The sequence below is a fragment of the Citrus clementina genome, unplaced genomic scaffold, assembly GCF_000493195.1.
Source record: "Citrus clementina cultivar Clemenules unplaced genomic scaffold, Citrus_clementina_v1.0 scaffold_7, whole genome shotgun sequence".
NCBI classification, from domain to species: Eukaryota; Viridiplantae; Streptophyta; class Magnoliopsida; order Sapindales; family Rutaceae; genus Citrus; species Citrus x clementina.
This window is the reverse complement of record NW_006262075.1, coordinates 8,703,641-8,731,180: the sequence shown is the minus strand read 5'-3', so window position 1 is coordinate 8,731,180 and position 27,540 is coordinate 8,703,641. Positions and strand designations below refer to the sequence as shown.

Below are 27,540 nucleotides of genomic sequence, written 5' to 3'. Positions count from 1 at the left end.
ATAATAATGTCCATTATAAGTAATTTTGGGCGAATTAGAATTTTCTATCTTCATTAATTTAGGGATAATTATATGTGAATAAAGTTTCATATCATTGTTTAGAAATAAAGTATATGGTACTATATCCTTACAAGTGATTCGGTTTTTAACCGATATTACTTTAATTCTTTTAAAAAAATAGTGAAGACCACTCATTATAATGACAATTGGACCCATCCCACATAAATTTTTATTCCCATGCTCAGGACATCAAATTTGATACTTTTAATTATTATTTTTCAATTATTACCATCCACTGGTTTATTATAATCTGGGATCTACTAAAAATTTAGATAGATACATAAATGATAAAGCCTAGAGATTCACTAAGCAGAGCTTAAAAATCTACTACCATATCAATCTTTTGGAAAAATCGACACTTCTTTTTTTTTTTTTGGTCGAAAGGAGAAGAGCTCCGATGGGAGCTCGATCCGATCGATTTTGATGGCATGCTTCCACTATTAGTCGACCCTAAAACATTTAAATATTGTTAGATTAAAGAAAAAGAATTAATGAATAGATATCCAAAAGAATACATCATCATATTTAAATACTTAATAACAATTATTCGGTTGACTAGTCTTGATTATTTGATGAATTAAATATTTTTCATATTTAGCATATGGGTTCTCTTTTGTGCAAAAGCTAGGGTAATAAAGGTTCAAGTTGGTAGAAGATAGTGACTAGCTTGACTTGTTTTACTCCTCTCACATATCTTTTTCTACAATCATTTTATGTCAATGAACGAAGAAAGATGGTCAATCCCTAGTCTTAAGAATTTGGATTCATATTACATCATGTCCTTGGCATGAATCACAATGATTGGGGCTTAGCTATAAATTGACTAATTTAGAGTATAATATTAAAAAAAAAGTTGTACCAATATTGACTCATAATGATATCAGTTCAGCACTTCAAATGAATAATTTTCTGCCGAGAGAAGCAGAAAATAGCCTGTTTAAATGATAGAATGATGATAAGGAATGAATCCCCATTTAATACTGGGGCAAAAATGTTTTAGACGGAAAGCCACAACGCTTGATTGATTTGTATGCCGAATCAGGCCCTTTTATACCATAACACTAAGTTGATACAGCTTTTCTTCTTCCTAATACAGTATAAGTATCATTGACTTGAAATTTTTGGGTTGATTACACCATGCCGCTGCATGGCAATTACAGGTTCGTTGCATCTGGAACACCGGAATGATGGAGATGCGGCACAGCGCGTCCTAAGGCAGTAATAACAGTACCTGTCAACAGGAAAGAATCACTAATTGTAAGCAGAGTCATATTGGTTTCTATAAGTCAAAAAGAATGTGGAGCTGTGCGAAAGATAATTCTGCAAATAATTTTTTCACATTGAATGTGTTAGTTCGCAATGAAGTGAGAAAATCAGGCTGACAATAGGATGTTAAGTAATATACCTATGTTGACAGGGGAGGGCAAGAAATGGAGTGGTTGGACTTGCTTGGCAGATGGGACAAGTAGTGACATCCTCTTCAGAGCTTGAAGATTTATCCTTTGAAAATGGGCCAAATAAGCCTTTAACAGTTGACGAGTTAAGAAGAGGAAGAAGTAAAAGTAGCATTTCCTGCAAATCATAGAAGAGGAAAAACTGAGTGAAAATAAATTACCTCAAGTATTAATCCATAACTGGACAAAATTTCTCCCACATTGATTGCCAACATGCAACCTGTTAACTGATTCTAGATCTTCTACTTTCAAATCCTTTTGATTGAGTAAATTGACTTTCAGATGATGTAAAATCAATTAAGAGAAGGGAAAACAATTACCGAAAACTCATTCCACACTAACTGGCGATTCATGTACTCGAAGCTAACAGCTCGATTCATATTAGGGGTCCCATAGACAAGCCTTGCTCTTAAAGCTCTTTCAATGAGGTTCCTATACCTGCAACAGAACAAGACATGTTCAGCCATTCCAGAATTAGTATGTCATCTTAATACCCTAAACATAAGGCAAATAGGTGTAAGAGGCTACAAAATTGTTTAGAAGCTTGTGCATGCAGTCCACAATCCAATATTTATTTTGATAGTCTTGTCCAAACCCCATTAAGTGGGTACATAATTAGCCATCCATGAGAATTCTATCCTATGTGGCTATGGACCATGTTAGAATAAGGCTAACCATATATCCTTCCTTGAATTGCCAAGAGATATGCTTGAAATATATAATTCCTAACAGAAATATTATTCAAGCATATTCTACCTTGTGAGATCAGTTGACAATTTTCAATTATATCAGTATCCTTAATATCATCCCTTTACTTATATGGAAATAATGGAGACAGTCCAACAATCATTGTTCATATTTCTCACTGAACATGTAATTGAGTAATCAACAATCAATGAAATGAAAAATACATCATTAATGGTACTACTGGAAATCCTTCTGTCAGCAAATATGTAAAGGGAAATCAATAATCACTAATATGAAGAAATTACTGTTAAATCAGCCAACTCTAACTGGCGTTCTCTCTAATAAATAATAGATAACTTCATCTCCATAGTACTAATTATATTCATAAAATAATATATCATATAAAGACGTACCTTCCGGTGTAAAGAAATATGAGTAGGTTGCCAAATGAGGCAGCCTTGTAAAGTGCTTCAATCCGCTGTATTAAAATCCATGCTCGCCTAGCCAATGGCCTCTGAATAACATGTAAAGAAAATCAGTAACCCATACCTCCACCATCATGCATGTACCCATACAAACACACAAATCCTTCCTTCTAGGATAACAGTGGGTAGGTAAATTGCTAATATAAGCACTACCTGCTCAGAGTCTCCCCATCTGCGGAAAGCAGAGAATGATTGTAAACGAGCCCAGAGGTACTGTCCACCAACAGTGGCAATGCAATACCAAATCTTCTGGGCATTCGTAAGTCCAGGTCCCTCCAAACCAGTTCTGACTGCAAAAACAAGTTTGAACTTAGTAGGTTAGGTAGCTGAGCAAAAGACACAACAAAATAAATGGTTATTGAGGAAACAAAATTTTTCTGTTCTGGAATATGAAAACATGAAAGAAATCCTGGTTGTTATGATACCCACTTACTGGGCCCCTTTTGACTTTTTTATCTTGAAAGAACTACTTTCTAGAACGAACAAAAATACTGTTTATATATTCAAATGGCAAAAAGCTCATTTAGAAATGCATGCTTTAATTTTCAAATTTCCCATTTGGGCCCAAGGATTGAAACAGATACTATTCTCCCAATAACTATAGTCTATTCTGAGAAGGTTCCAAAACAAACAGCAAATAAAAATTAACAGTCATATTCATCCATTACATTCGTCTCAAGAGCATCCATCAAACTCAAAGGTTAGAGAAGTTCTTTGCAAATATATTTCAATCAACCAGCAACAAAGCCCATGACAAGAAATTATAGGCGGGAAGCTTCATCTTTAATTAATCATCTCAAAACAGTGAATTAGATGACATAACAAGTGCATAACCATCCTTCCTCCCTAATCCCTATAAATCAGTCCCAAGGTCATCAAATATCTCCAATCTACTTAAGATAGAAGTTTTGAGGAACCCAGGAATCTCAAACTGTCAACAAGAACTATCACATTAGACAAAGAGACAATTATAGGTTCAGACCTTACCTTTTGCTCTTGTTTCCACAGCACGTTCATCCCTGTACCTCAAATTCATTAGAGCATTTCCAGGAGTCGGCTTATCCACCCAAATTGAAAACCGCCAAATTAAAAACTCTAGAAAAGCATCGAGCTCAGGTTCATATTGAAATAACATTCCTGGCTAATCCCAACAAATTAAAGAAACATAATTAAGAAAATCGACCAAGTGAATGCTAATTCAACAATACACAATAGATTCCTTCAGAAACACAACAAAGTACCTTCATCAGAGAGAAGACCTTAACCAACTGTTCTTTTAACATGGCTGACATTTCAATGTCCAATCTTCCAGCGTCAAACTGATTAACCCTCGATATCGAAATGGGTATAATTGTCTGTCCAGATAACATATACATGAAAACCCAATTGCAAGGTTAACATAATTACTCAATAATAAATTTCATAATGAAACATATGATTTCTCAGCTGCCCAGAAAACAAAATCAACTAATTTTGACTCTGATAACATGCGAATCAACATAAAATTAGCATACTCAGTCTCAATACAAGTCAAAAGTTTCAAACTTTGCTACAAAAATATCCATCAGCTAATTCAAATAAAGATAAATTACATTTCTTGGGGACATTCGCATTGCATTTTAATTAAGCTAAGTCAAACTTATTTCATAATATTCATCAACCAAAAAAATTTCCCACCGAAATTTTCCTATAAATTCACCACCAGAGAAATGAAACACAAAAATGAACAAAGTACAAAGCCCTAAAACATAGGTGACAGGAAGCAAAAGTTAAGGGAAATTAAATAAACTTGAAAAATAAGAGCTCAAATTTAAAGGGCAAGTCATATCAAGCTTACCTGATGAGAAAGAGCAAGAGATTGCCAATGAGGAAGCAGTTTTTTATATGTATCAATCCATTCATCTTGTGGTGGAGGTATTGAGGCCATTTTTTCAGCTTTTTCTTTTTGCAGATGATACAGATTGCTAGGGTTTCTTCTAAAGCTCTAATTTTTTTATTGATGAATCTTGTTAAGAGATATATTAAGATTTGCTTGGTTCAAGTTCTGGTCACAAACAGAAACAGTTGAAGTGGTGACCGCACCGGGGAATTTGAACTAAGTTGCAAATTTTGATCCTTTTTTTTTAATTTAATTTTTAAAAATTAGACAAGCCTATGCCTACGAAATACTCTGAGCAATTTTTGGCTTGATCAGAGGGTAGTTTGGTCTTTTGACGGGATCTTGATTCCGAGGATGATGACTTCAGTGTTCAGTTTTTCAGAGATTCTCAATGCTCTCGCTCGCTCAACCCATCATGGGCTGTCTCTTTTTCACGTCACAACCCATTTAACTAAGATTGGGTTCGGGGTCGAGTTAGGCACATCCGGCCCAATAATAACGGTCCAGCCCAATAAAATTACTTTGATAATCTAGTAATTTACAGCCAATTTGCTAATCCTTGTCCAAAATTTAAATAAACAAGAAGTTTGCAAAATCCATCAATTAAATCTCTTTTGTTTTTCTTTTGTCACTTTTGTTGTTTGACTATTTTTGTCACTTAAGTTGCTTGACCATCATTGATTGATATTTTCAATTATTTTTAAACGAACTCTTAATGACAATATTATAAGAAAATCAATTAGTGACACGAATGAGATGATGATACGACAAAAAGGGTTTGAGAATATGAACCATATTGTGATCTTTCACCTCACTGCGATTCATTTGATTGGAAAAGTTATTATTATCTCAAACTGTTACTTGAATTTACTAATCAGACTTATATTTGATGTGGTGACAAGAACAGTGGGTATTTCGGTAATTTCGGATACTTGTAGCCCATATTATAGTAATTTTAGAAAGTTCAACAAAATGGAGAATTCACACTCTATACATCTATAACATAAATTACAGAGGATGATCAAATTACCAAAAACTTTATATAATACATAACAAGATAATGAATTTTACACACTCAAATTCTCCAAACTACCCCCAGGAACCCAACAAAATTCCCTCTCAACCTCATTGGCCAACTCCTCTTCACCAAACCTCCTCAACCCCTTGCTCAAAACCTTACCCGCATACTCATCCACTTTCCAACTACACCCCACCCCACTTCTTTTCATCAGCCCATAAATCCTGACCGTCGATTCCTTTGACCCGGCCTCAACCACAGCCCTGACCACCCTCGACAGACCCCTTCCATCACCACCATCGATCTCCTCCAACTCGCCGATCAAACAGTCAACCTCCCCTGTCAAACCGCTCTTCGCCAATGTATTGATCAAATCAGCGAGCAAACCCAAGTCTTGCTGCTGGTACTCTCTCTGGATGGTGGAGAACACGTGGACGGCGACGGCGCACTCGCCCTGGCGGATGAGCTCGCGGAGGGCGGCGAGCAGATCGTGTTTGATGAGGCGGGAGAGGGGTGGATAGGTGGGATTCTGGGGATTTTGTTTGTGGGCGCGTTTTAAGAATTGGACGGCTTGGATTGCTTCCGTGCTCAAGATTCTGCCTTTGACTAGAGGTCCGCGATTGCTTCGTGGGCCGCACCGTATGGGAAGACGATGATGAGTGGTGATGATTGTTGGCTTGTGTTTTGGAGAGTGGTGTGATGGGAGAAATGTTAGGTTTGAGTGAAGAGAGGTCGCCATTTTTGCCCCCCAAACAAAAAAAAGAAATTGGTGGCGGAATAAGATAACACTTAACCGTTGGATCTTCTCGTAAGAGTGGGATAATTTCAAGATGGTCCCATTCTTTTTGATAATTCGCCGTTTGCATGGAAATTGAGGGAGAAGGCCAGAAGGGTAATGTATAAAATGGGGAAAAAAAAAAGTGTTTCAAGCTCGTCGACAGCAGGATTCGAACCAGCGCAGGCGAAGCCCAACAGATTCGAGTCTGTCTCCTTAACCACTCGGACAAAATTAACAAAATTGCACAAATTGCTACTTGGCTTTCATTTTGACATCTTTAACAAGGCCCATTTAAGTTGGATTAAGAATCCACAAGTCATAGTAAACTAGCCCCATTTTCAGATTCAAAGATTGGATTTAGAGTAGGGATTTTTGACACCGATCTCAAGTACTTGTAATACCCCTTTTACTGGAAATTACTTATATGTCATAACACAAAATTAATTGGCTTTGAATGAATATTCAATTACCTAACACCAATTAAATTAATTCGCTTTGAATGAATATTCAATTAAACACTTATATGAATTATTCTTTTGATAAAATTTTTACACTCACCCATTTCAGAATGTATATTTAAATTCTAAATTTTAAATGAATTTTTTAAAGAAAATTATATGAGTTCAGAAGATAAAAAATTATATAATAATATGAAAAATTGAAGATAAATATAATATTTAAGGATTTGTACAAATTTAAAAAGAACTTTTTTGGGTAAAAATTTATCGGAAGATGGCTAATTTTGATATATGGACGTGTATTTTATCAATTAATGTTTTTTAGAAAATAATATTTAAAAGAAGCGTTATAAAAATTTAGAGGGGTTTTTAACACTCCACTCTTGGACAAATCATTATTACAACACCCACGTCTTTTTCTTTACAAAGTAACCTCATTAACATGGCAACTTGTTCAAGGTAGTGGTGCTCAAGTTTATTTAATATTTTATAATTTATATATTGCTGATTAATAATTTCGTTGAAGTTCATATTTCTTCATTTCGGACCCATTAATGATTGTGGGCTCTCAATTTTTGTGAACCATTTCACATATGGTTTTATCGCTTGGATATTATTGAATATTTATTCTGGAAAAGGTAGTAATAAAAGAGGCTGGTCCTTTGTTAGCTACCACTTAAATTTGCAGGCGCAGCAGTTCTGGCATTAAATTAGGTGCTGCCTCGTTAGATAAAAATGGAGAAACAGGCCCATGCACACTTTAAGGTCAATTTTTTCCAGAAATATGATAAGATCAGATGTGCAATATAAAGCCTGGACAAAGAAATTCCCAAAATGATTGACTCCTCATACGGTTTTGTTGCCACAAACATCCATGACTAGAATGTGAGATTTCTAAAATATCAGCTTTTTTTTTTTTTTTTCCCAATCCACAGAACAAATGAAATGCAGCTGCATGCAATTAATTAGGTGGTTTCAGTTCAATTAATTAGGACCGTTGTTATTTATGCAAATGATGACATTTTGAATGAGATGGGGTTTATCTATCTAATTTATTCTGCTATACTTATCACAATATTCTCATTAAAGACTATTTGGAGACAAACACTTGTCTAAATTCAATAGTGGTACTGGCAAGATTTGTGGTTTATTTTGCCTGGAATATACATGCCACAATTTCTGATACCTGTATGCAATTATTAGGTGTCCATCATTATCGTAATTAATTGAAAAGGCATTAAGGTATAAACGTGATTTCTCATTAAATATTACAACTACTGCACATATATTCCTTAATAGGCACTTTGGTTCATTATTGATTTGCCCACATTGAATGACCGGACAACCAACTATTATTCAAGCCTAGATTCTTGATCTGTAAATTCTTTTTGCCATATCATCAACGTCTTCCCTCTAGGTTTAAAAGCTTCACAGTGCTTGCTTTATTGAAGGCCTAATGGCCCAGTTTTAAAGGTAAAAAGGTCATCTTGATATTGAAAAATCTTTCTCAATGTACACCCCTTATGATCATTTTTATAATTAACTGCTGTGGCCTGATATAAAAGAGCATTAGCACATAACATATTCTTGGACAGAAAAGACTTCTACACACTAGAGAGAAAAGAATTATACACACTGTCGCACTATGCCAATTATACATTTACTATACAATCTGTAGACAGGTATTCTTCAAGGCCTAGCACTTAATTACATCAACATCAGATACCAATAATTTCAAAGTGATCAGCAACTCATTTTCCAATTCTGCTAGTTAGATTGACATTCACCCAATTGTGTAACGACAAATTTGGTAATTCTTTTTTATGATATCGTTTTCACTTTTGAGAACTTCCTGCTTAAAAATTCTGAAAAAATAATCCCACTGAAAGGAGGATATTATTGATCATGTGTTAACACGGCATGTAGATGACATAGGATTTTGCTTTTACGATCAATAAAAAATTAAAAATAATAATAATAACAACCAAAAAGGCTAGCTTTTACAATTTGGGAGGACCCATTAAGCTATGGTTGCCAATGAGAGTGGAATTTGATTCATTTCAATAACATTTGATGTGTGATTAAGGATGCACTAAATGTGTGCATGGAGAGAAATATGCATTCAAGATTCCAATCAAGTATGGAGAAAAGCTCAGATTGTGCCCACCATGAAAAGGAGAAATGACTGAAGTTTCATTTGAATTGAAACCGCAATGGAAGGTGAAAATTGTTTGTTAGTTTATCTGTGGTTCTCATTAGAATTGTACACTTTTTTCTTTTTTCGAAATATATTACAAACTACTGACATTACAATCAGGGATCTATCCAAAATTTAAATTCCGACAATTACATAGCTCGAAAATCTACCCCAAATAACGGCAAGATATCATCATGTTGTTTAGCATGCCATTATTTTCATTCTCCTACTGCAATATAATTAGGTTTCCATCGTTGTCCTTGAGCTTTTATGACAAAACATGCTCTTTCATTGGTCAAAATGTGAGTTGTGGTTCGAGAACTTGTGGTTAATTGATTCCACGTTAAATCATTATATTGGAGCTAATCACTCTCAAACTCTTAAACATGTTACTCATTTAATTTGCAATGTGATATATAATAGTTGAAATAATACAGCTGTAGCCATGATGAATCGTATCAAGATCTACTTTCTGCAAAATTGAAATCCTATGAGTATCATCTGGCTTAGCTCAAAAAGGAAAAACAAAGATGTTTGGTTATAAGCATGTCTGATACGTTTTTTCTTATTCTTGAATTAAAAAAAAGAAAATGGCAGAAACATTTGAAATCTAACTCCGTGGCAGCTAATTTCTTGGGACCTACCATCATTGGTTTCCTCTGCAGCTTCAGCTTCACCAATAATTCAATTCTAACTAACAGTGTCATGCATACAGATCAACCACAAGCACATGGAGTATCACCAGTCCTGTGGGCTTAAAGGGTACATGAATGTTGAAAAAAAGAAACCAAGAAGCCAAGTGATATCGAACACAGAGATGGCCAAGATTTCAAACTTGTGTTTGGTAATGCTGTGGCCCTCTGTGTCTCGGTTCTTTATCTGCATATCTTGTTCTGATAAGCTGTAATATTCATTTTGGACCCAGAATTTGCAAATTTACAAACTAATGATAATGTGTTCATAATAAACAGGCTTTACGAATTGTCACACTTGCACGTACAAGTTTTACTAATGGCTAATGCTTGTTCATGCATGGGACATTAACAGCTCCAAGAAGCTTGGATTGATTATTTTATCACTTGCATTATTATTCTGAGAATCACATTCTTAAGCTCTGCAACTCCTACGAGTAGCGATCAAATAAAGAAGAAAAACACCATGATTTTTTTTTTTTTTTCTAACGGAGCTAATGCTTATTTTAATCTTCAAAGTGACTTGAATAGAATCAATCAATCAATATTCAATAGCGTGTTGGAGACGTTTGTTTAAGCGAATTTGGAACGATAATGGTTCCAACATTATTTAGGAGATATGTTAAATAATTTCCACATGTCTTTGAATCCGAATTTTGTCTGTCTTCATATTGTTCATTGATGGAAACAACTCGGAGAAAGCTTCAACACTTGGTAGTAAGCTACAAACGAGTCCATTGTTCCAACTTTGAATTGGAAATATGCTTTCCGGATTTTACCTTATCCTAACATTTTATACCTAATAATTCAACACGTATTGCTTGTTTCATTTGGGACATGTGAAAGTTTTTCCAATTCATTATAATGACCTGCCAAATTAAATTCATTTACTTGGCCACGTCATGACAAGATGTCTGCTCTATAATTCAAGTTTAACGTGTCAGATTATTAACTTATATATTTTTATATATTGATATAAAATTCAATGTAAATCTCAGAATTTTGAACCCAACCTATTAATTCTGTATTACATTTGCATCGGTATGATAAGTTTGTGTCACAAATGACCACATCTATTGGTTGTTGTATCTTTGTTTCACTGCTTTTTCAGCTAGGGTTTGATAATGCTCCTTATGAACCACATCTTTTTTGACCTTTTTCATCACAACAAAGTGAGAATGTTAGCTTGGCTTCATGACAAAACAGAATTTTTTAGATGGGGATATTGGAAAGCAACTTGAATGATGAAATCTCTTTAAGATCATCGAGTTAGATGCAACTTGTGCTCACTGTAGCATTGGTGGGCAGCAAGTGAGACCCACCAAAGCATATATATCAACACTTTAAACACATGATTTATAAATAGAAAAAATGAAAAAAAAAATAAAAAAGACTGAATTTTCCTCAGGTTTGATAAAGATCCTGATAAACTTTATTTTCTTTAAAATTTGCTATAGGAAGTTGCTCTAAATTTAACGTTAATGTGCAAGGATTAACTGACTTTTAAGGGCGGAATTTTTTTTAAGAGAAATTTTAGAATACACTAGATGTATTATGTTAGAGATACAATAAATAAATAATATTATGATATGTGTGTATTTATTTTAAAAAATCATCATATAAATAATGATTATATTAAATTCAATTACACATGTCATGCATGCATTAATTTATTATAATACATGATAGGTATTATATAATTTTTCTTTTTATAGGCGGTGGGTGTCCCTCAATCAAGAACACGTGCCCTTAATCCTATTTAGATCTTTTGTGGGCCGATATCTCGTGTCTGGCACATCGCCATGTGGTTCCCAGTCCATATCAACGGTGATCTTTAATTCTTTATTTAGCTTTACACTTGTCAAGTCAAACAAAGTTGTGATGAGAAGGTCTCTCACTCTCTCTTACTGGTGTTGTGCAACTGAATAACAATTAAATGTTTTGTGTAAAAAATAAATATTTTTCATTTTAATAGGGTTAATTTTAAATTATCATTTGTGAAATCATATTTTAAAAATATTTTTAAATTATTATAAATATTTTTATCTTTATTTTGTAAGAAGATAAAAAAAATTTCATCAGCTCGCTTTTATTTTTCTCTTATCTTTTGAAAAAAAAAAAAAAAGAAGGTTGAAGATTACAATAATTTGATAATATTCTAAAAGTTATTATATCACGATAAAAGTTATTCTAAAAGTTATAATTTGATAATCTGAAATGTATTCTTCTAATATTTATCAATTAAATGAATCCCTATTTCAATTTTTTTTTTCATCTTAAACATAATTGTTTAGATGAGACCACTTGCGTATGCATTGCACTATTTTTCCCACAAGAAGTAATCCTCATGGAGGGACCGAGTTTTTATTCTTTGTAATTAAAGTGGAAGTAGGCCTATTCAACTTTTAAGTGAGGCGTGGGAGACAAATGGGACACCTTGCCCATTCATTAATTCAACTTATTACTGCTAATGCTTGTCTTTGCATAATTTAATCTCAACAAATAAAACATCATATGGATAAGAAGAGAATGAAAAAAAAAAAAAAAGGAATCGATCGATAGCGAGGTTACAACTCACCAAGGACGACAAATTGGAGAAAAAGAAATGATTAAAAGAAATAACACACAAATCATAATCACATACTATGAATATACGAAATGTGATTATAGTAAACAACCTAATTTATCGGTTAAATATAATAATACGAAGATTGAATTGATCAAGGTAAAGCTAGCTAGCTAAAATAAACAAACCCTAGCAACCAAAGGAAGATTCTTGAAATACTCAACCGAAGAGATGAAAAATTAGCCACAATTAATGGATATGAATGAAGTTCACAGTAAGCCATGTGGGTAAAGAAGCGAGTGTGCAAATTGGCATAAAAAAAGCAATAATAAAAAGTGAGGTATTCCTTTGGCCATTTGGTGCATAATTTAATTTACATCTTCAATTTGTCTATCACATTCTCATTTTTTTTTTTAACTTGATCCCAAAAATATTTGAAACCCTTTAAGTCAGTGCGACGAGATTTTTTTCATGAACTAAAGGGAATTACTATGTTAGAGGTGCTATAAGTTAGAGCATCCATTATAGTCATTAGATCTAAGGTTGAAATTAATATTAGTTCTTTCAACTTTAGATCCAATGAATGCAATGGATGCTTTAAGTTAGATCATATCCAATATAGCTGGATCCCTAAATTAAAAGAGAAGTATATAATTACGGTTCAGAAGTCACTAATTATATGAATAGATAAAGGTAGTTAAATCTTAACAAGATCTATAGATATATGCATGGCATCTAATTTTTTTAAAATTAAACAGATATAATCATCTAATTATGAGCATGAGCAGGTTGTAATTGAACATCACTTTTAATGCTGTTAACTACCAAAAGAGTTATGCGAATTAGGAAGCCTAAAAACAAGTGCTTACTCGTAACTGTTAATGATTTGTCTTTTATATCAATAGAAAAGGAGCTTGAAATTGAATATAAACTCCTCTTTAAAGATAAGTGCTTAGTACCCCCGCAATCAATTGTTACGCGACAAAGAACGAAGAGCGTCCCCAACAATGAATTATAGTCTTAAGTGCTCAATTTGTCCATCTATTTTGTCAAGGGGGGAATCAAAATTAACCCAAAAATTTATTCTGAGTAATCATATTTTTAAAGTTATAGTTGAGAGACACTATCATATCAAGGTGATTATAAGCATGCTCAACTTAGGATTTTCAACAAATTTGATTGGTCCATTCTGATCTCACTTTTCTTGGTGGATGAGACAACATCTTGTATGTGGAGATTATGGGCAGTTTCTGATTTTAATATTTTAATAGTCAGATTAATCTTTAAAGGATATTTATTGTTTGCTAATATATTATTTAATTGAAGTAAAAAGTTTTCAACTATGCTATTATGTTATTCAAGAAGCAGCCCGTTTGCAAATGGGGGGAAAATGAACAATAATGATTTGTGCCTACCTACCAATTCAATGTCTAATCTTGTGCCATTGAGTGGGCGGCTTTCCAAGTGATGCAATGTACCGCAAAGGGGAAAAATAAAAAAAAATAAAATAATTCTCCCTTTTTTTTTAATTTGTTTTCTTATTATACATTTATATCCAATAATGATTACATTTTGATCAAATAAATTTGTAGGACATATGAGACTATTTTATAAAATAAAAAAAAATTGTTACAAAATGTTTTCAATAAGCATATTACATTTATTTGATGTATTCTTTCGGTAAGAAACAATAAAAAGAGAACATAGAATAAAAAGTTTCAATGGTTTCACGAGTATAATTACAATAGAATTCGTGAGTTGTAAATAAAATGTAAAATGTGCACAATACGATGAGCATGCGAGTTATTAGGAGATTCAAAAATTCGTATATAACCTCTCATGATCAAACACATCTTATTATTCACGAGCTTTTTTTTTTTAAAAAAAAAAAAGAAGATAAATAAATTAATGAAAGAGGAATTTTTGTAACATAAACCATTAGGAATTATTTTAGACCGCTGAAGTCTTGATTCAAGAAATAGAAAAGAAAATTAGGAGAAAAAGACAAAGACTTAAAAAAAAAATACAACCAATAGACTTCGTTAATTTTAGTTTTAGAAGGCCAAGGAGTAAATGGTCAAGTAACTGATTTACTACGGCGGTCAACGAGTCAACGATCGAATCGTGTTCCGTTGAATTCTTCCAGCACCAACAACGAAACGCCGTTATGTCCCCCAACCACTATGACGTGTCACGTGGAATAATCTCATCGGTTTATTTTGAGACTTGTTATGCACCGTTGGATTTGGCACGCGATCCCTCTTTCGGTTTGCGCAATTATTACAGTGGATCCGGGCGTGGTGAGAAAAGATTCACCCCGACAATTCACTGCAATGCGACAGCAAAGAATAATAATTGTCTGATTAAAATAGAAAATGCCAAAAATGAAAAAAAAAAAAATTATGCATGTCAGTTAATTGATTAAATTAAAATTTAAGGTTTTTTTTTAATTTTAAATAAATGGTCCAATTTTTAAATAAATATGTACGACAATTTATAAAATTTTCGGAATAATTTTATTTTAACATCTGTCAGTTGACTTGTCACTGCATTTCCTTTTGATTATTCATTTTCAGCTTTTTGGCAATTTCCAAATTTGCAGATTTTTTTGGCACCATCCTGTTTTTTTCTTGAATTTCCAAATCGTACCCAATGAAAGAAAAAAAAATTCACTAAAAAGCTTTAAAAGAAAATCCCAAAATAGGAGTAATCATAACAGACTTGAAACGTTTGGTTTCAACTCTAATAAAAAATTAAAAAAAAAAAAGGCAAAACATTCGGTCAATTATTTTAATTTTGTTTTTCTGTCCTCATGCAACTGTTCTTCATCGCTAACTTGATCCGGGGATTCGGCGCAGGTTAGCAGGTGGGGGTCTAATTGATTAGGAATAAAATTGTACCCGAAAGCAATAGTGAGACAAAGAACAGTGTGCAAAAGGTTGCCGGGAATACTCAGTAATGCGTCGGTGCAGTTGATTTAAAAAAAGTTGGCACAACAACAACAGCGACAGCGCAAATCCAAAGCAAATATAGAAAGGCATTTTTTTGCGTACCATTTTTTTGTTTGTTTATTATACAATAAACTTTTATAAATATCTAAATAATTTTCAGTATTAAATGAAAAATTGATTCCGACACAATAAAAAAATATTTTTACTTTTTTAATAATTGATTACATGAGTAAAAAATTTACGTACTTTTTTTTATAAAAGCTTTTTACGAAGCTCAGCTTTAGAATACCTCATGATATACTTTTATTAGAAAGAATAATTAGCTGTTTAATTTGCCGAATAATCATTATTAACTTGGCTAAAAATTTATGTACATTAAAATTTGCCAAAGATACTTTTGATGAGCCAACTTTAGATTTTCAAACAAAATAATAAAGTAAGTCATAAAGGTAAGTTTTTGCAGTCCAAAATTTAAAAAAAAAAAAAAGAAAGAAAGAAAAAAGAAAAGAAAAGAAAAGAAAAAGAATGATTCTTTCAAGAAAATAGTAAGACTGTAAGAGCCATAAACAAGTGGCAAAGTAGCTACAGAAAGGCCAAGGAACCTTCTTTTTTGCATCAAAAAGACCCATCACTTGCATCTGTTGCATAAGCCTCTCCTTAACTGTCTCTAGTGTTGTGTGTCTCGAAGTACTCCATTTTTTATCTTCACAGTCACAAGAACAACTCCTTTCAAAGTCTTCTTCTTTGAAGCATTTTTCTGGAAAAAAAGGTCGAAAACAGTTGGTTCTTTTATTTGAGTAACCTTTGATGTCTACTACACCACTTGAGCATGATTACATAGGCCTATCAGAGTCTTCTTCAGTGCCAAGAAGCTCTGACAAGCTTTCCTATTCTTCCTCTTCTTCTTCTTGTACTGAAGAAAACTACACGAGTAGCAACAAAGCATGTCTCAATTTCAAGGAGACTGAGCTGAGGCTTGGCTTACCAGGGTCTCAGTCTCCAGGGAGGAAACCATCACATGGGCTGTCTCTTTTTGGCAAAGATATTGAGAACAACAACAGCAACAGCAACAACACTAACGGGTATGCTGCTCCTAGCCCTTTGAAGAGCTTAGTCTCTGGTGCTAAAAGGGGTTTCTCTGATGCCCTTGATGGAGCTTCTCGCAACTGGGGTTTGTCCATTAATGGTAAACCTGATGCCGAGTTGGGTAAAGGTGCTGTCTTGTATTCTCCTAGAGGTGGGTTAGATGATAAGTGCAAGATCGTGAAGGAAGTTGATGTCTTGCCTCTGTCTCCTAAGCCAGTTCAAGAGAAGAAGAATCAAGTCCCTGCTTTAAATGAAAATGAACCAACTAGTGCCCCTGCTGCAAAGTAAGCTCATCTTCAATTTTCTTTTTCTTTCATGGGTTGCTTTTGTTTATACCTATTACTTTTTTTTTGTTTTTTTTTTGCCTCAAGGAATTGACTTTTATGGGCAGAACTCAGCCTTGATTTTGTTTGTATGAAGTTCTGCTTTCCTGTTATGTATCTTTTTTACATTATTGTATATTTTTAATTAATCTTGAGTATATGTGTCTCGTTTCTTTAGTTTCGAATGTCTTGGTCGATTGATGCTCGTTCAATGCTTACGCTTTTGTTTTGAACTTATTATGTCTTTACTTTGTATATGATTACCACCTCATTTTTTTTAATTTAAACGTTTCTCTGTTGTTAGTCTATTCGGTTTAGTTAGTGTTTTGGAGAAGAATTTCACTGAGCTGCATATAAAATATCTTCAAATGGAATAATCGGCCCTTCTTTCACAGCTAGATCATAAATTTGTTTGTGCACTATTTATATTTGCTCCCTTTTAGCTATTTTTGCATTTTCTTCTTATGTTGTATTCATAGATGTATGAGCACAGTTCATGTGGATGCATTATTGAGACAAATCTTTTCGTGACAGGGCACAGGTGGTGGGATGGCCACCAATTCGATCTTTCCGGAAGAACACCATGGCCTCTAATTTGGTAAAGAACAATGATGCCGCTGAAGGCAAGTCGGGATCTGGATGTCTCTATGTAAAGGTTAGCATGGATGGTGCTCCATATCTAAGGAAGGTTGATCTCAAAATCTACAGCAATTACATGGAACTCTCTTCAGCTCTTGAGAAGATGTTCAGCTGCTTTACCATTGGTATACTTTCTTCCTCTTTTTCTCACATATATGTTTTTGTCAGTAGTCACACACAGATAAAAAGTCAATCTGTTTTGAAACAATACTTGCGTTGTTGGATCTCCATTAGTCAGAGTAAGAGCATTGCCTTCTAAGAAGTATATGATCATTTTCTACACTGTGATGCAATGGGTATAACAAGTTTGTGATCTCAATTTTATGCGTGCTATATTAGAATTTCTTTCTTCGGATTACTATTTTCGAGTAACTCTCCTGCCAACATTGACTTTTAAGGCATAAGTACCAAAATTGGCATTTTATGGTCAAAGAGCTCTAGAGAAAATTCATGAATATTCTAAGATATCTCAAACAGGTTTCAACTTATGTTTATGATTGGTTGTGAATCAGGGCAATGTGATTCTCATGGTCTTCCGGGGCAAGACGGCCTAAGTGAGAGTCGTCTGATGGATCTTCTCCATGGTTCTGAATATGTGCTTACATATGAAGACAGGGATGGTGACTGGATGCTTGTTGGTGATGTCCCTTGGGAGTAAGTTCTTTTCATTACTTGTGGCATTTTTATGAATTCATTGGCTTCTAGTATTGAGTTCTTAAGTTTGTATCCATGAACTGGACTCTGCAGTTAGTTGATGTAAATTTGCCTTATCATGAATTTAACACAGTAGCAAACCACCAATTTTGAAGTTTATGTTAATCTGGAACCATTTGAAAGTTGGTACTTTTTTTGCCCATGGATAGAGAAATCACTTTGTTGCACTTGCATCTAGTAAACAACAGGGTATTGCGAATATCGAAGTTGGTTATTAAATTTGATCTAAATCTTCCTATATGATGTATTACAGTTATTAAATTTTATAATAAATACATAGTTGTAAAAGTACATCATTCTAATGTTATTGTTGTTTGTTATCACAGTATGTTCACTGAGACGTGTAGAAGACTTCGCATCATGAAAGGTTCAGAGGCTATTGGACTGGGTATGTATCACTCATTAATGTACAAAGTGACTTATCTTTGATGGTTAACTTCAAATCCCATTGCACTTATTCTTTTGGAGTCTAATGTGTTTGAATCCAAATTAAATTCTTTCCTCAATATTCTATAACTTTTGTTTCGTTTTTGCTGGTATTCTTGAATCTGACTCTAGTATCTACTTTTTTGCAGCTCCAAGGGCCATGGAGAAGTGCAAGAACCGAACTTAGTGTCGCAAATATCTTGAAAGACTTAAAAAGGGAGAAAATTTGTTTTTTTCAGAATCCAAACACGTGAAAAGATGTTAGGCATTTTGTTCAAGGACCCTATTATTATATAAATGTTATCAAATATCATAAGTTTGCTGTATTTAATTAGTTAATATGGGGAAAACATCCCTCTAGACAAAGATAGCACTGCAGACATATCCGTTCTACGTTTGTTTTAGTATATTATTTTGTTCCTCTTTACTTTTCTGTGTAATTTTTTAGTTTGTGTACAAAATATAAATGGATTGCTTGTTGGTTGCAAGTTTGCAACTCTTCCTGCTTATAGACATTTGTGTCGTGTTCCTTATTTTAAGGAGTGGAGGTCAATAATTTACTCACCAGTCTTCCATAAAAACAAGAATTAGGTGAGAGGAGTGGACTTCAAGCTTGACATTGCTTCATTGGTTTCCAAGTTTAGAACCCAAAACTTGTGTGCTAATGAGTTGTTGGTATTAGTGAACAGTTAATTACCTTGTAAGATTGTTACTTGACATGTATTCTTCAACATGTTTCTTTAGGGGAAAAAAAAGAAGTATTCTTATAAAATGCTTGGGCATTGGATGTGTCTGTTCATAAAATACTTGTAATGTATTTACAACAATAAAACAATTGAAAAAAAAAGAAGAAAATGACCCTTTACCCCAATCTGATTCGAATGGAATTGGATCCCAAGAACCTCTTGTACATTTGCAGGAGACCTTTCTGCTTTAATGAAAATCCTGGATGAAGATCTGTCCATGTTGGGACCTTCATCTTCTGAAGCAACCAACTCTTTAAGTTATTAGCAAAAGTGACTTGGCGGTGCCCCCAATTCAGGAGATGGACTAATCTTCCTCATCCTCACCTGCTTCCGCATCTTCCTGATAAAAAAGAGAAACAAAAAACGGAGATGAAACTTGTAAAGGACCAGAGAAATGTATCCACAGAACCTATGAAGCTAAATACCAATGAAGGAGAAACGAAAATAATTAGAACAAGATGTCAACATTCAACAGTAAGCAACCAGTGTCTTATGGAAGAAATGCCGTCAAAGCCAACATGCACACAGTAACTCAGACAGCATCCTTCAAACAAATCACAGATGTTGCATTCTCAGTGCTACGCTTGTCAACCGATACCTAATCTCTTTTAAAAGTGAACCAATGAAGACCATGTATGGATGGCTCACTCACTAAATAGAAAGAAATACAACTTTTTAAGTTGGCCCCAGACACCATGCGAAAGGGCAGATTACAATCGATAAGCTTATGTACATTCTTAACCTTCGTTATATTATTAGTTTTCCGTAATCTGACTTATAATTAAGTAATTAACATAGTTTAGATTACAAAGCGCTATAATCAACCAAGAGATCTGCATTGTAGCCTCAACCTCCAAAAAAGCTTGAAGGAAAAATATTGACCATGTAGCTTATATAAATGAGGACACTTGGTCAAAAAATCACTTTGTCACACATTCAAAAACTCACTTTGTCTCTAAAAAAAAAAAAAAAAAAAAACTTCACTTTGGGTGTGTTTTAGAGTGAGGTGCTATATCTCTTAAGCTGCAGCTGCTATGAAATAAAAGCTACAGCTGTAAAATAAAAGTTGAGAAAAAAAATTTATTAAACTACCAAAATTCAGCTACAAGTATTACTGAATACCTTAGTAGCTGAGTTTTAACAACTCAACTACCTCACCATACTTTCAAACGGACTATTTGTCATTTTATACTAACAGCTTTCTATTCAAAAGCCAACATCAGTGGAAGACACGATACAGAGGATGAGAACAAATTGTGGTGAGAAAAAAAAATCACATATTAAAAAAAAAAAAGGAAACCACTCATGGATGCCGCGTAAGTAAACACATTATGTGTTGATTGGTGCCTTCAATTAGAAAATTAAAGCTTCCTGGTACATTTTCTAAATATGTAATAACTAATAAATAACAAAACATTATTGACATTTTGACTTGGTTTACTTGACGACCAAACAGAAAGTACTTGGGGTTCCTTTATGCCATAGTCGGATTTCGAAGCAAACACATCAGAGTATTGTTGATAAGGTTGATCAAAGGCTTTCTAGATGGAATGCCTCTCACCTGACATTAGCGGGTCGTATCACTTTGGCGCAATCGGTTCTACAAGCTATTCCTGTGTATACGATGCAAACTACAAACCTACCACGAAGCATAAAAATGAAAATTGATCAGCTATGTCGGCGTTTTATCTGGAGTGGGTCGGCTGAAAATAAAAAAATGAGATTGGTAAACTGGGACATGATTTGCACTCCGAAATGCAAAGGGGGTCTCGGCTTTAAGAAGTTGGATATTATGAATCATGCCCTCCTTATGAAGAACACTTGGAGTCTAATTACGGAACCAACGAAGCTTAGTAATCAGGTACTATTAACTAAGTATGGGGTTCATTTGGATGAGGTTCCTACAAGCCTGCCTACTCGATATGGGTCTCATTTGTGGAAAGCAATGGGAAGCATCTGGGAGCAAACTCGAGTGGGAATGCGATGGAACATTGGTGATGGGGAGAGGGTTCGGTTTTGGTGGGATTGCTGGGTGACAACCTCAAGCCCTTTGGCTGCACATACGTCACAACCAATTCCGAATACTCTACTTAGCAAACGGGTAGCAGATTTTGTTGATGAAATTGGAAACTGGAATTGGTCTTTGTTTAGTCACTTATTGCCTAATAATATCCTTTTAAAGATTGCTTCAGTTCATCCTCCTACAGCTTCTCACGGAGCTGACAGTTTCTTTTGGGGAGCTTCCTCTAATGGAAATTTTTCTGTAAAGTCTGCTTATGAGCTGTTGGATGATCCTATTGGCAATGGAGATCATAGCTTTTGGTGTTTGGCGTGGAGTTGGAAGGGCCCTCATAGCATCCGAGTTTTTCTTTGGCTCCTCTTGCATGGTCGGCTGAAAACGAGGAAGGAACTTAATAGGAGACATTTGATTGATTCCACTCAATGTGATAGATGTGGAGGGCCGGCTGAGGATATTCTTCATACACTCCGTGACTGTGTTACGGCCAAGAGAGTATGGTCTCATCTCCTGCCTAACCATCACCCCCATAGCTTTTTTCTATGCCCTCTTAGTGATTGGCTGCAGATGAATCTGATAAGAAAGAAAAATAACACAAGTCAGGAGTATTGGAGAGTTTGTTTTGGAGTAGCGGTGTGGCGATTATGGTTTTGGAGGAATAATTTTCTCTTCAATCATGGCTCGTGGGAGAGTGGTTTTATAGCCACAGACATAAAAGCTCGTACGAAGGAGATTTTACGTTGCATTCACCAACCTTTGCATGGGAAACAATCGAGAGTGGAGACAATGATTCGTTGGAAAGCTCCTATTTGGCCGTGTGTCAGTCTAAATACAGATGGTGCCATGAAAAGATTTGGATATGCTGGGGCTGGTGGATTGATACGTGATTATAATGGAAATTGGCTCATGGGTTTCACAGTCAACCTTGGAATGTGTTCAGTTCTTTCGGCTGAATTGTGGGGCCTCTTGCATGGCTTGAAAGTGGCTTGGGATTTTGGCTTTAGACATCTTCGGGTGGGTGTGGATAATAAGAGCGTAGTGCTTCTTTTGGAAAGCGCTCATCCTCCAGCCAACGAAAATGCAATTCTCGTCAAAACTATTCGGGAGCTATTAGCACGTGACTGGATTGTCCACATGGAGCATGTGTACAGAGAAGCAAATAGTGCTGCAGATTTCTTTGCTTCCTATAGCCTAACTAAACCCTTAGGCTTGCATGTTCTTCATTCTCCTCCCTCTGATATTGTTGGTTTACTTGGTAATGATGCTTATGGCATTGCACACTCTCGTTTAGTGTTGCATTAGCTCTTCGTGAGCCCTTCATTAATCAAAAAAGAAAGAAAGTGAAATTAAATAAATAAAAATTACAATGAGAATTGATTACATTTCGGAAATAAGCCATGCCGTAGACGAAACTGAATGTCTCTGTCAAAGCTTCCAAATTTCCAAATTGAATAATTCTTTAATGATGGAAATAAATGTAAAACAACAGGATCGGCATTCAAAGGAAATTGTTTTGTTAAGCATAAATAGTACAAGCTTATGGTTTTGACGGGCTATTTATTGCATGAAACCATACTTACAGCTGATGAATTGGGCGAGAATTGAAAACTTCAAGCCAATTACTCTACGAGATTTTAAGAAAATTGAACAAAAATTTCGAAGAAATTCAAGAGCCATGGTGAAGGGAGTTAAGGCTTAAGGGGTTATGAAAGTACGTGCGCACGAATACGGGTTTTGGCATAATGACAATTTATAGGTCACTGCCACTTCTTCGCTTTAGTTTAAACCGATTTGTTCAATTTGGTTCGTTAAACTTGTTTTACTTATCTAATTTAAATACAAAATGCTAGGATTATACATTACTAATATCCCACATAAATTATAGACATCGTAATCGATTTTTGATAGGTTACATCTACGTATATGGAAATCATAACATAAAAGAAAAAAAGCAATCGGCAAGAATGGTGAAGTAAAAAGAACTGCTCTGAAAGTATGTGATTCAGTTAATTTAATGAACCCCACCCCACCCCCCCTCCCCCCCCAAAAAAAAAACACACAATAATTCACGATTATCTCTAATCTGAACAGCTACAGCAAAATACATGAATATTAACACATCTCATAATTTGTGATCTTGTGTAAAGCTAAAAAAGGTGCCAGTCTCATCTATTCCTCCGCGTTTTTATGACTCTTGTTCTGAAATTTGCAGATATACCATCTGGGTATATCCATTAAATACAGAGGTCTCAAGCCTACTTAAACCAAGCCGCTGGAACAAGCCATAGCGGCCATCTTCAACAATTGGACTGGGTGCACGAGCAGGGTCATATCGTGTTTGATGGGTGAGGGAAGGGCCAGCCACAGGAGGGAGCTCCCAATAAACCTCTAAAATTGATTCAACGTACCGGCTGTTCTGAAAATGTTCAGCATAGGAGATAGGCTTATTACTGTGGTTAAAGTTATCTCGCATCTCCCCTTTGACACCCCACCAAGTTTCACCCGTCCCACATAGTTCTTCTACATCTACTGCCTTCTCCCAGAATTTCTTCCTTCTTGCTCTGATCCTTGCTTCATCGCTATCTCTGAAGCAGCTATGGCCACCTCCTGGATAAAATATATGCAAGGCGAAACAAGTTAAATATACCAGTACTTACCTCAATCCATGAATATGATCCATCTAGTACATAAGAGTATAAGACCAATAATTGAGAAAAGGACAAAGGTAAAATGAAATAAAATTGTTGCATACAGCAACATTTATAACTGTTGACTTTTTCTGATCGCATGTCCACCAGCAAAAAAGCTGAAAAGGGTAAGGATTAGTTCCAACTATGGGAAATTTGAGTGGGACATTCCAATCACAGAGTCAGTGTCAAGGGTACAGTCACAGTCAAACTTATTGATAGCACATCAGACAAGAAACACAGGCAAAGGAGAGGGCCATAATGCAGATAAGCCCCTGCTTTGAGACATGCCTTTTTTTCTAAGCCTATTGGCAATGCAAATACATCTTGTAGATAAAATATCATACACTTCTCAGTGGTAAAAATAATCATCGAAATTGTTTGAAAAGTTCAATTATGTCAAATTCACTTCCTTGAGAGACAGCCAATTGCAATTTCTAGTACAAACAATTCTGAGGAAAAGGAAGGGAAATTCATTGAGTTTAAAGATCATAATGGAGATACACATCATAGGATTTGAGGCAAATATTCGCATGTATCCTATAAAACATTAAACAAAGATGGGAGAGCATGCACCTCTTATATAAGATTGATCACATATCTGCCTCAACGAATAATGGTCTCCAGTTCCAGTATCATAATTATCCTCAAAAACAAGATGTTGAAACCCTGCTTTCAGAGCCTGTTTCAGTCTGTCATGAAAGCATGAATTAAGACGAATCCACATTGAGAAAATTTGGAGAAGCATGCGTAAAAACTACAATAGATAGAACAAGGAAGTGCAAAGGTTTCTTAACATCACATAAGCCAGAAAGTGAGTACCTTTTCAATTCATTCTGATGGTCATCAAAGAAGATTAGGACTCGGCTGAGATTGGTAATCCCATGTCTCTTCATGACAGACCCCCAATCGATACTACCAAAATCCACAAAATCTTTTCCAGCAAAATAAGTACAGTTCTCATCAACATAAGCAGGCCCCTTCTGTAGGTACTTTGCAGGATGCCGGGGCGAAATTGAAATAATTGGTTTATCTGGCATGGCCTGCCGCAAAACCCAAGTTGAATGTCCCTTGAAAGCACCACTCTCAATCATCAGATCCGGCTTCAGCCATCGAGCAATGAACCAAAGCCCAAAGCTGTGGTCAAAACCCATCCCGTACATGTTGTTTTTTATTGGACGAGTTTCATATATCCGCACAAACTCTTCCAAACCCTTGATTAAATCCTTGGTTGTCCATTCAACTGTCTTTCCATGTTTCGATCTGCCTTTTGACAAGGATAATAATTAAATGACGTCGACTGTAAACAACTAAAAGAAGCGGATTCAAACTTTAATCTTTCAACAAAATCTAACAGATAAAAAATATTCGTTCTTTAAGACAATACACAAGACAACCAAAATTTTTCAATTTCAAGTTGAGTGACAATCAAGAAAGGAAGTAGAAGTTAACCTAAAATATACTCATTCATTTGAAAACCAAAGATGAAAGTAATTAAAAAACGTGAAAAATCTTTATAAAGAACATATATCAGGTCATATCGAGGTTCCGCACAGAAACTGACAAACTCCACTAAATGAACAGAAGCTGATTCCAAATTTATGATTTTAGGGCATGCAACAAAATTCGAGCACACCCATAACCAATCTATTTCTCGATGAAACTTATAAAGCACAACACAAATTGACAACAAAATCCATTGACAGTTTAAGACCTAACACAATTCCAGTGATAACAAATAATAAAAAAGAAGCTAATAAATAAAGTGCATACTAAGAGATCCCACTTAAATTGAAATGCTACTTTATCTTCAAACTTGTCATCTTGATTCTTAAACAGCCACATTACAGATACTACCATTCATAAATATATAAAAGATCAGAACAAATTCATAAATTTTCACTAACTAGCTCTCTACAGGATCCAAAAACTCTTCAACATCATCAATCCTAGCTAATTTAAAAAAAAAAACTGCAGCTTCGTAAACTATTAACATGAAGTGAAGCGAAATACAAATCAGTTAATAGTATACGCAAATTGAATATTAATTAAAATGTAGATCTGACTTCATAAAAGCTTTTTGGATTAGAGACTTACACCAGGGAACACCGAGGTAGCCAAAATCCGACTCGGCGGCGTCTGGTCGGTAAAGCCCGGGCCCGATCCGAGAGTGCGGATCGTAAGGGGAAATACAAACGAGGTTACGAGAATAATGAAAGATAAACGAAACGACGCCGAACAAGGCGAAAACACAGATGACAAGATAGGGTGACATGTGGCTGATGCGGGAGAGGTACTTAGAGGCTAAGAGGGAAATGTGTTGCCGTTTCGTCTTGGACTCATCGTCGTCGGAAGATGGATCAGGAGTCGGCGAGTCGGCGACGGCGTCAGATTCGGCGGCATGACGGCGCGAGGAGACGGAGCGGTCGAGCATCGTGGTGCCCGGAGTGGAGGAGCGTGGAGAGTGAGGGTGACGAAGTAGTGTTGTTGTGTTGTTCATAGTGAGTGAGTGAATGACGGAGTGAGCGCCGGTCGAGTTTTTATCGTTAGATTTATTTTAATTCAAAAGGAAAAATAAAATTATTAACATTGCTTTTAAATTAATTAAAACAGAGAGCTGCTAAGTTGGAGATGCAACAGAAAATTTCCAAATGCAATTGAAAATTTCAGTGCTTATAACATTTTGGGATATTCTCATTTTATTATTAAAGTTATACTTACATATCATGTTAGTATCATAATATATTTTACTATCAAATATTTGCGCAATTATCAATTTACTACAATTTCATTAAAAACGGTAAAAATTTATTGATATCTTGTTGATGTAATAAGGGCATAAAATATATTTTCAGATATAAGGGCATTAAAGAAATTTCGAGTTGAAGCTAAACGACGTGTTTTAGTGAAATAATTAAAGATGAAAATCGACCAGTCCTCTCTCACTGTGAAACCTCCGTCTCCGATCTCTCTCCCTCGCTACTGAGGGACAGCCGACTCCACTATTGTTTGCGCTCTCCACTATGAGTTGTTGACTCTTCTTTTTTATTGGCTTATTGTTCATTAATTTTTTCGTTAATTAAATTGTTATTGTTTTTTTGTTGTGAATAATACTTGAATTTCATAGATTATAATATTAATTTTGTAGCATAACTTTTTGTTAATGTGTTCTTTGCCGTTTGCTATGGTACTGACATTAGAATTTTGTTAATTTTTTGTTAATTCTATTATTGTTAAAGATCCAACTTTGAGAAATTTTCATTATTTTTTGTAGATCATGTTATTAGTATAAGTATGTAATTTTTGTTCATTGTTTGCTTTTTATAGTTAAGTTGTGAATTGTGTTATGTTCCTATTACCAGAATTAACGTTACCAATTTTTGTTCACTGTTTGCTTTTTGTAGATCATGTTTAGGGTTGGCAAAAAAGCTCGGGCCAGCCCAGGCCCGCGGGCTTAGGCCCGACCCTCACCCATGAGGGCCTGGACAAGGGCCCAAGAAAAAAAGCCAGGATAAAACCCAAGTACACTACTTTTTTAAAAAATAATTTTATAAATTAGAATAATATAATTAAAATTGAAAAGTACTTTAAAAATAAAAAAAGAAAACTTAAATTCTTAACTTATAAATCAATTATGATTCAAAAAAACTAAAATTATGATACTAAATTCTCTTTTT

At 34.8% G+C, this 27,540-nt stretch overlaps 4 protein-coding genes across 5 annotated transcripts; 1 reads left to right on the top strand and 3 right to left on the bottom strand.

Moving 5' to 3' along the window:
* Positions 1–924: 924 nt before the first annotated feature.
* Positions 925–4,918, bottom strand: LOC18037493 (peroxisome biogenesis protein 2). The gene is made up of 8 exons (XM_006426866.2): positions 4,524–4,918; positions 3,928–4,041; positions 3,674–3,827; positions 2,840–2,976; positions 2,615–2,715; positions 1,835–1,952; positions 1,466–1,632; positions 925–1,291 (listed from the first exon to the last, which is right to left on the bottom strand). The coding sequence occupies exons 1-8, from the start codon at positions 4,611–4,613 to the stop codon at positions 1,165–1,167; spliced, it is 1,008 nt and encodes a 335-aa protein (XP_006426929.1). The 5' UTR covers positions 4,614–4,918; the 3' UTR covers positions 925–1,164.
* Positions 4,919–5,478: 560 nt separating this feature from the next.
* On the bottom strand, positions 5,479–6,759 carry LOC18037497 (protein THYLAKOID ASSEMBLY 8, chloroplastic). Its single transcript, XM_006426865.2, has one exon. It carries the CDS (start codon positions 6,320–6,322, stop codon positions 5,633–5,635), a length of 690 nt encoding a protein of 229 aa, XP_006426928.1. The 5' UTR covers positions 6,323–6,759; the 3' UTR covers positions 5,479–5,632.
* Positions 6,760–15,761: 9,002 nt separating this feature from the next.
* Positions 15,762–18,922, top strand: LOC18036454 (auxin-responsive protein IAA27). Of its 2 annotated transcripts, XM_006426863.2 has the most exons (5): positions 15,789–16,595; positions 17,169–17,398; positions 17,786–17,927; positions 18,314–18,375; positions 18,563–18,922. In XM_006426863.2, the coding sequence occupies exons 1-5, from the start codon at positions 16,033–16,035 to the stop codon at positions 18,598–18,600; spliced, it is 1,035 nt and encodes a 344-aa protein (XP_006426926.1). In that variant the 5' UTR covers positions 15,789–16,032; the 3' UTR covers positions 18,601–18,922. The 2 variants fall into 2 exon arrangements, with proteins under 2 accessions (XP_006426927.1, XP_006426926.1); XM_006426864.2 differs by lacking the exon at positions 18,563–18,922 and having other exon boundaries at positions 15,762–16,595; positions 18,314–18,432.
* A 4,299-nt stretch (positions 18,923–23,221) lies between these two features.
* LOC18037070 lies at positions 23,222–26,414 on the bottom strand. The gene is made up of 4 exons (XM_006426862.2): positions 25,961–26,414; positions 24,686–25,130; positions 24,440–24,555; positions 23,222–23,783 (listed from the first exon to the last, which is right to left on the bottom strand). Exons 1-4 carry the CDS (start codon positions 26,361–26,363, stop codon positions 23,362–23,364), a joined length of 1,386 nt encoding a protein of 461 aa, XP_006426925.1. The 5' UTR covers positions 26,364–26,414; the 3' UTR covers positions 23,222–23,361.
* Positions 26,415–27,540: the final 1,126 nt, after the last annotated feature.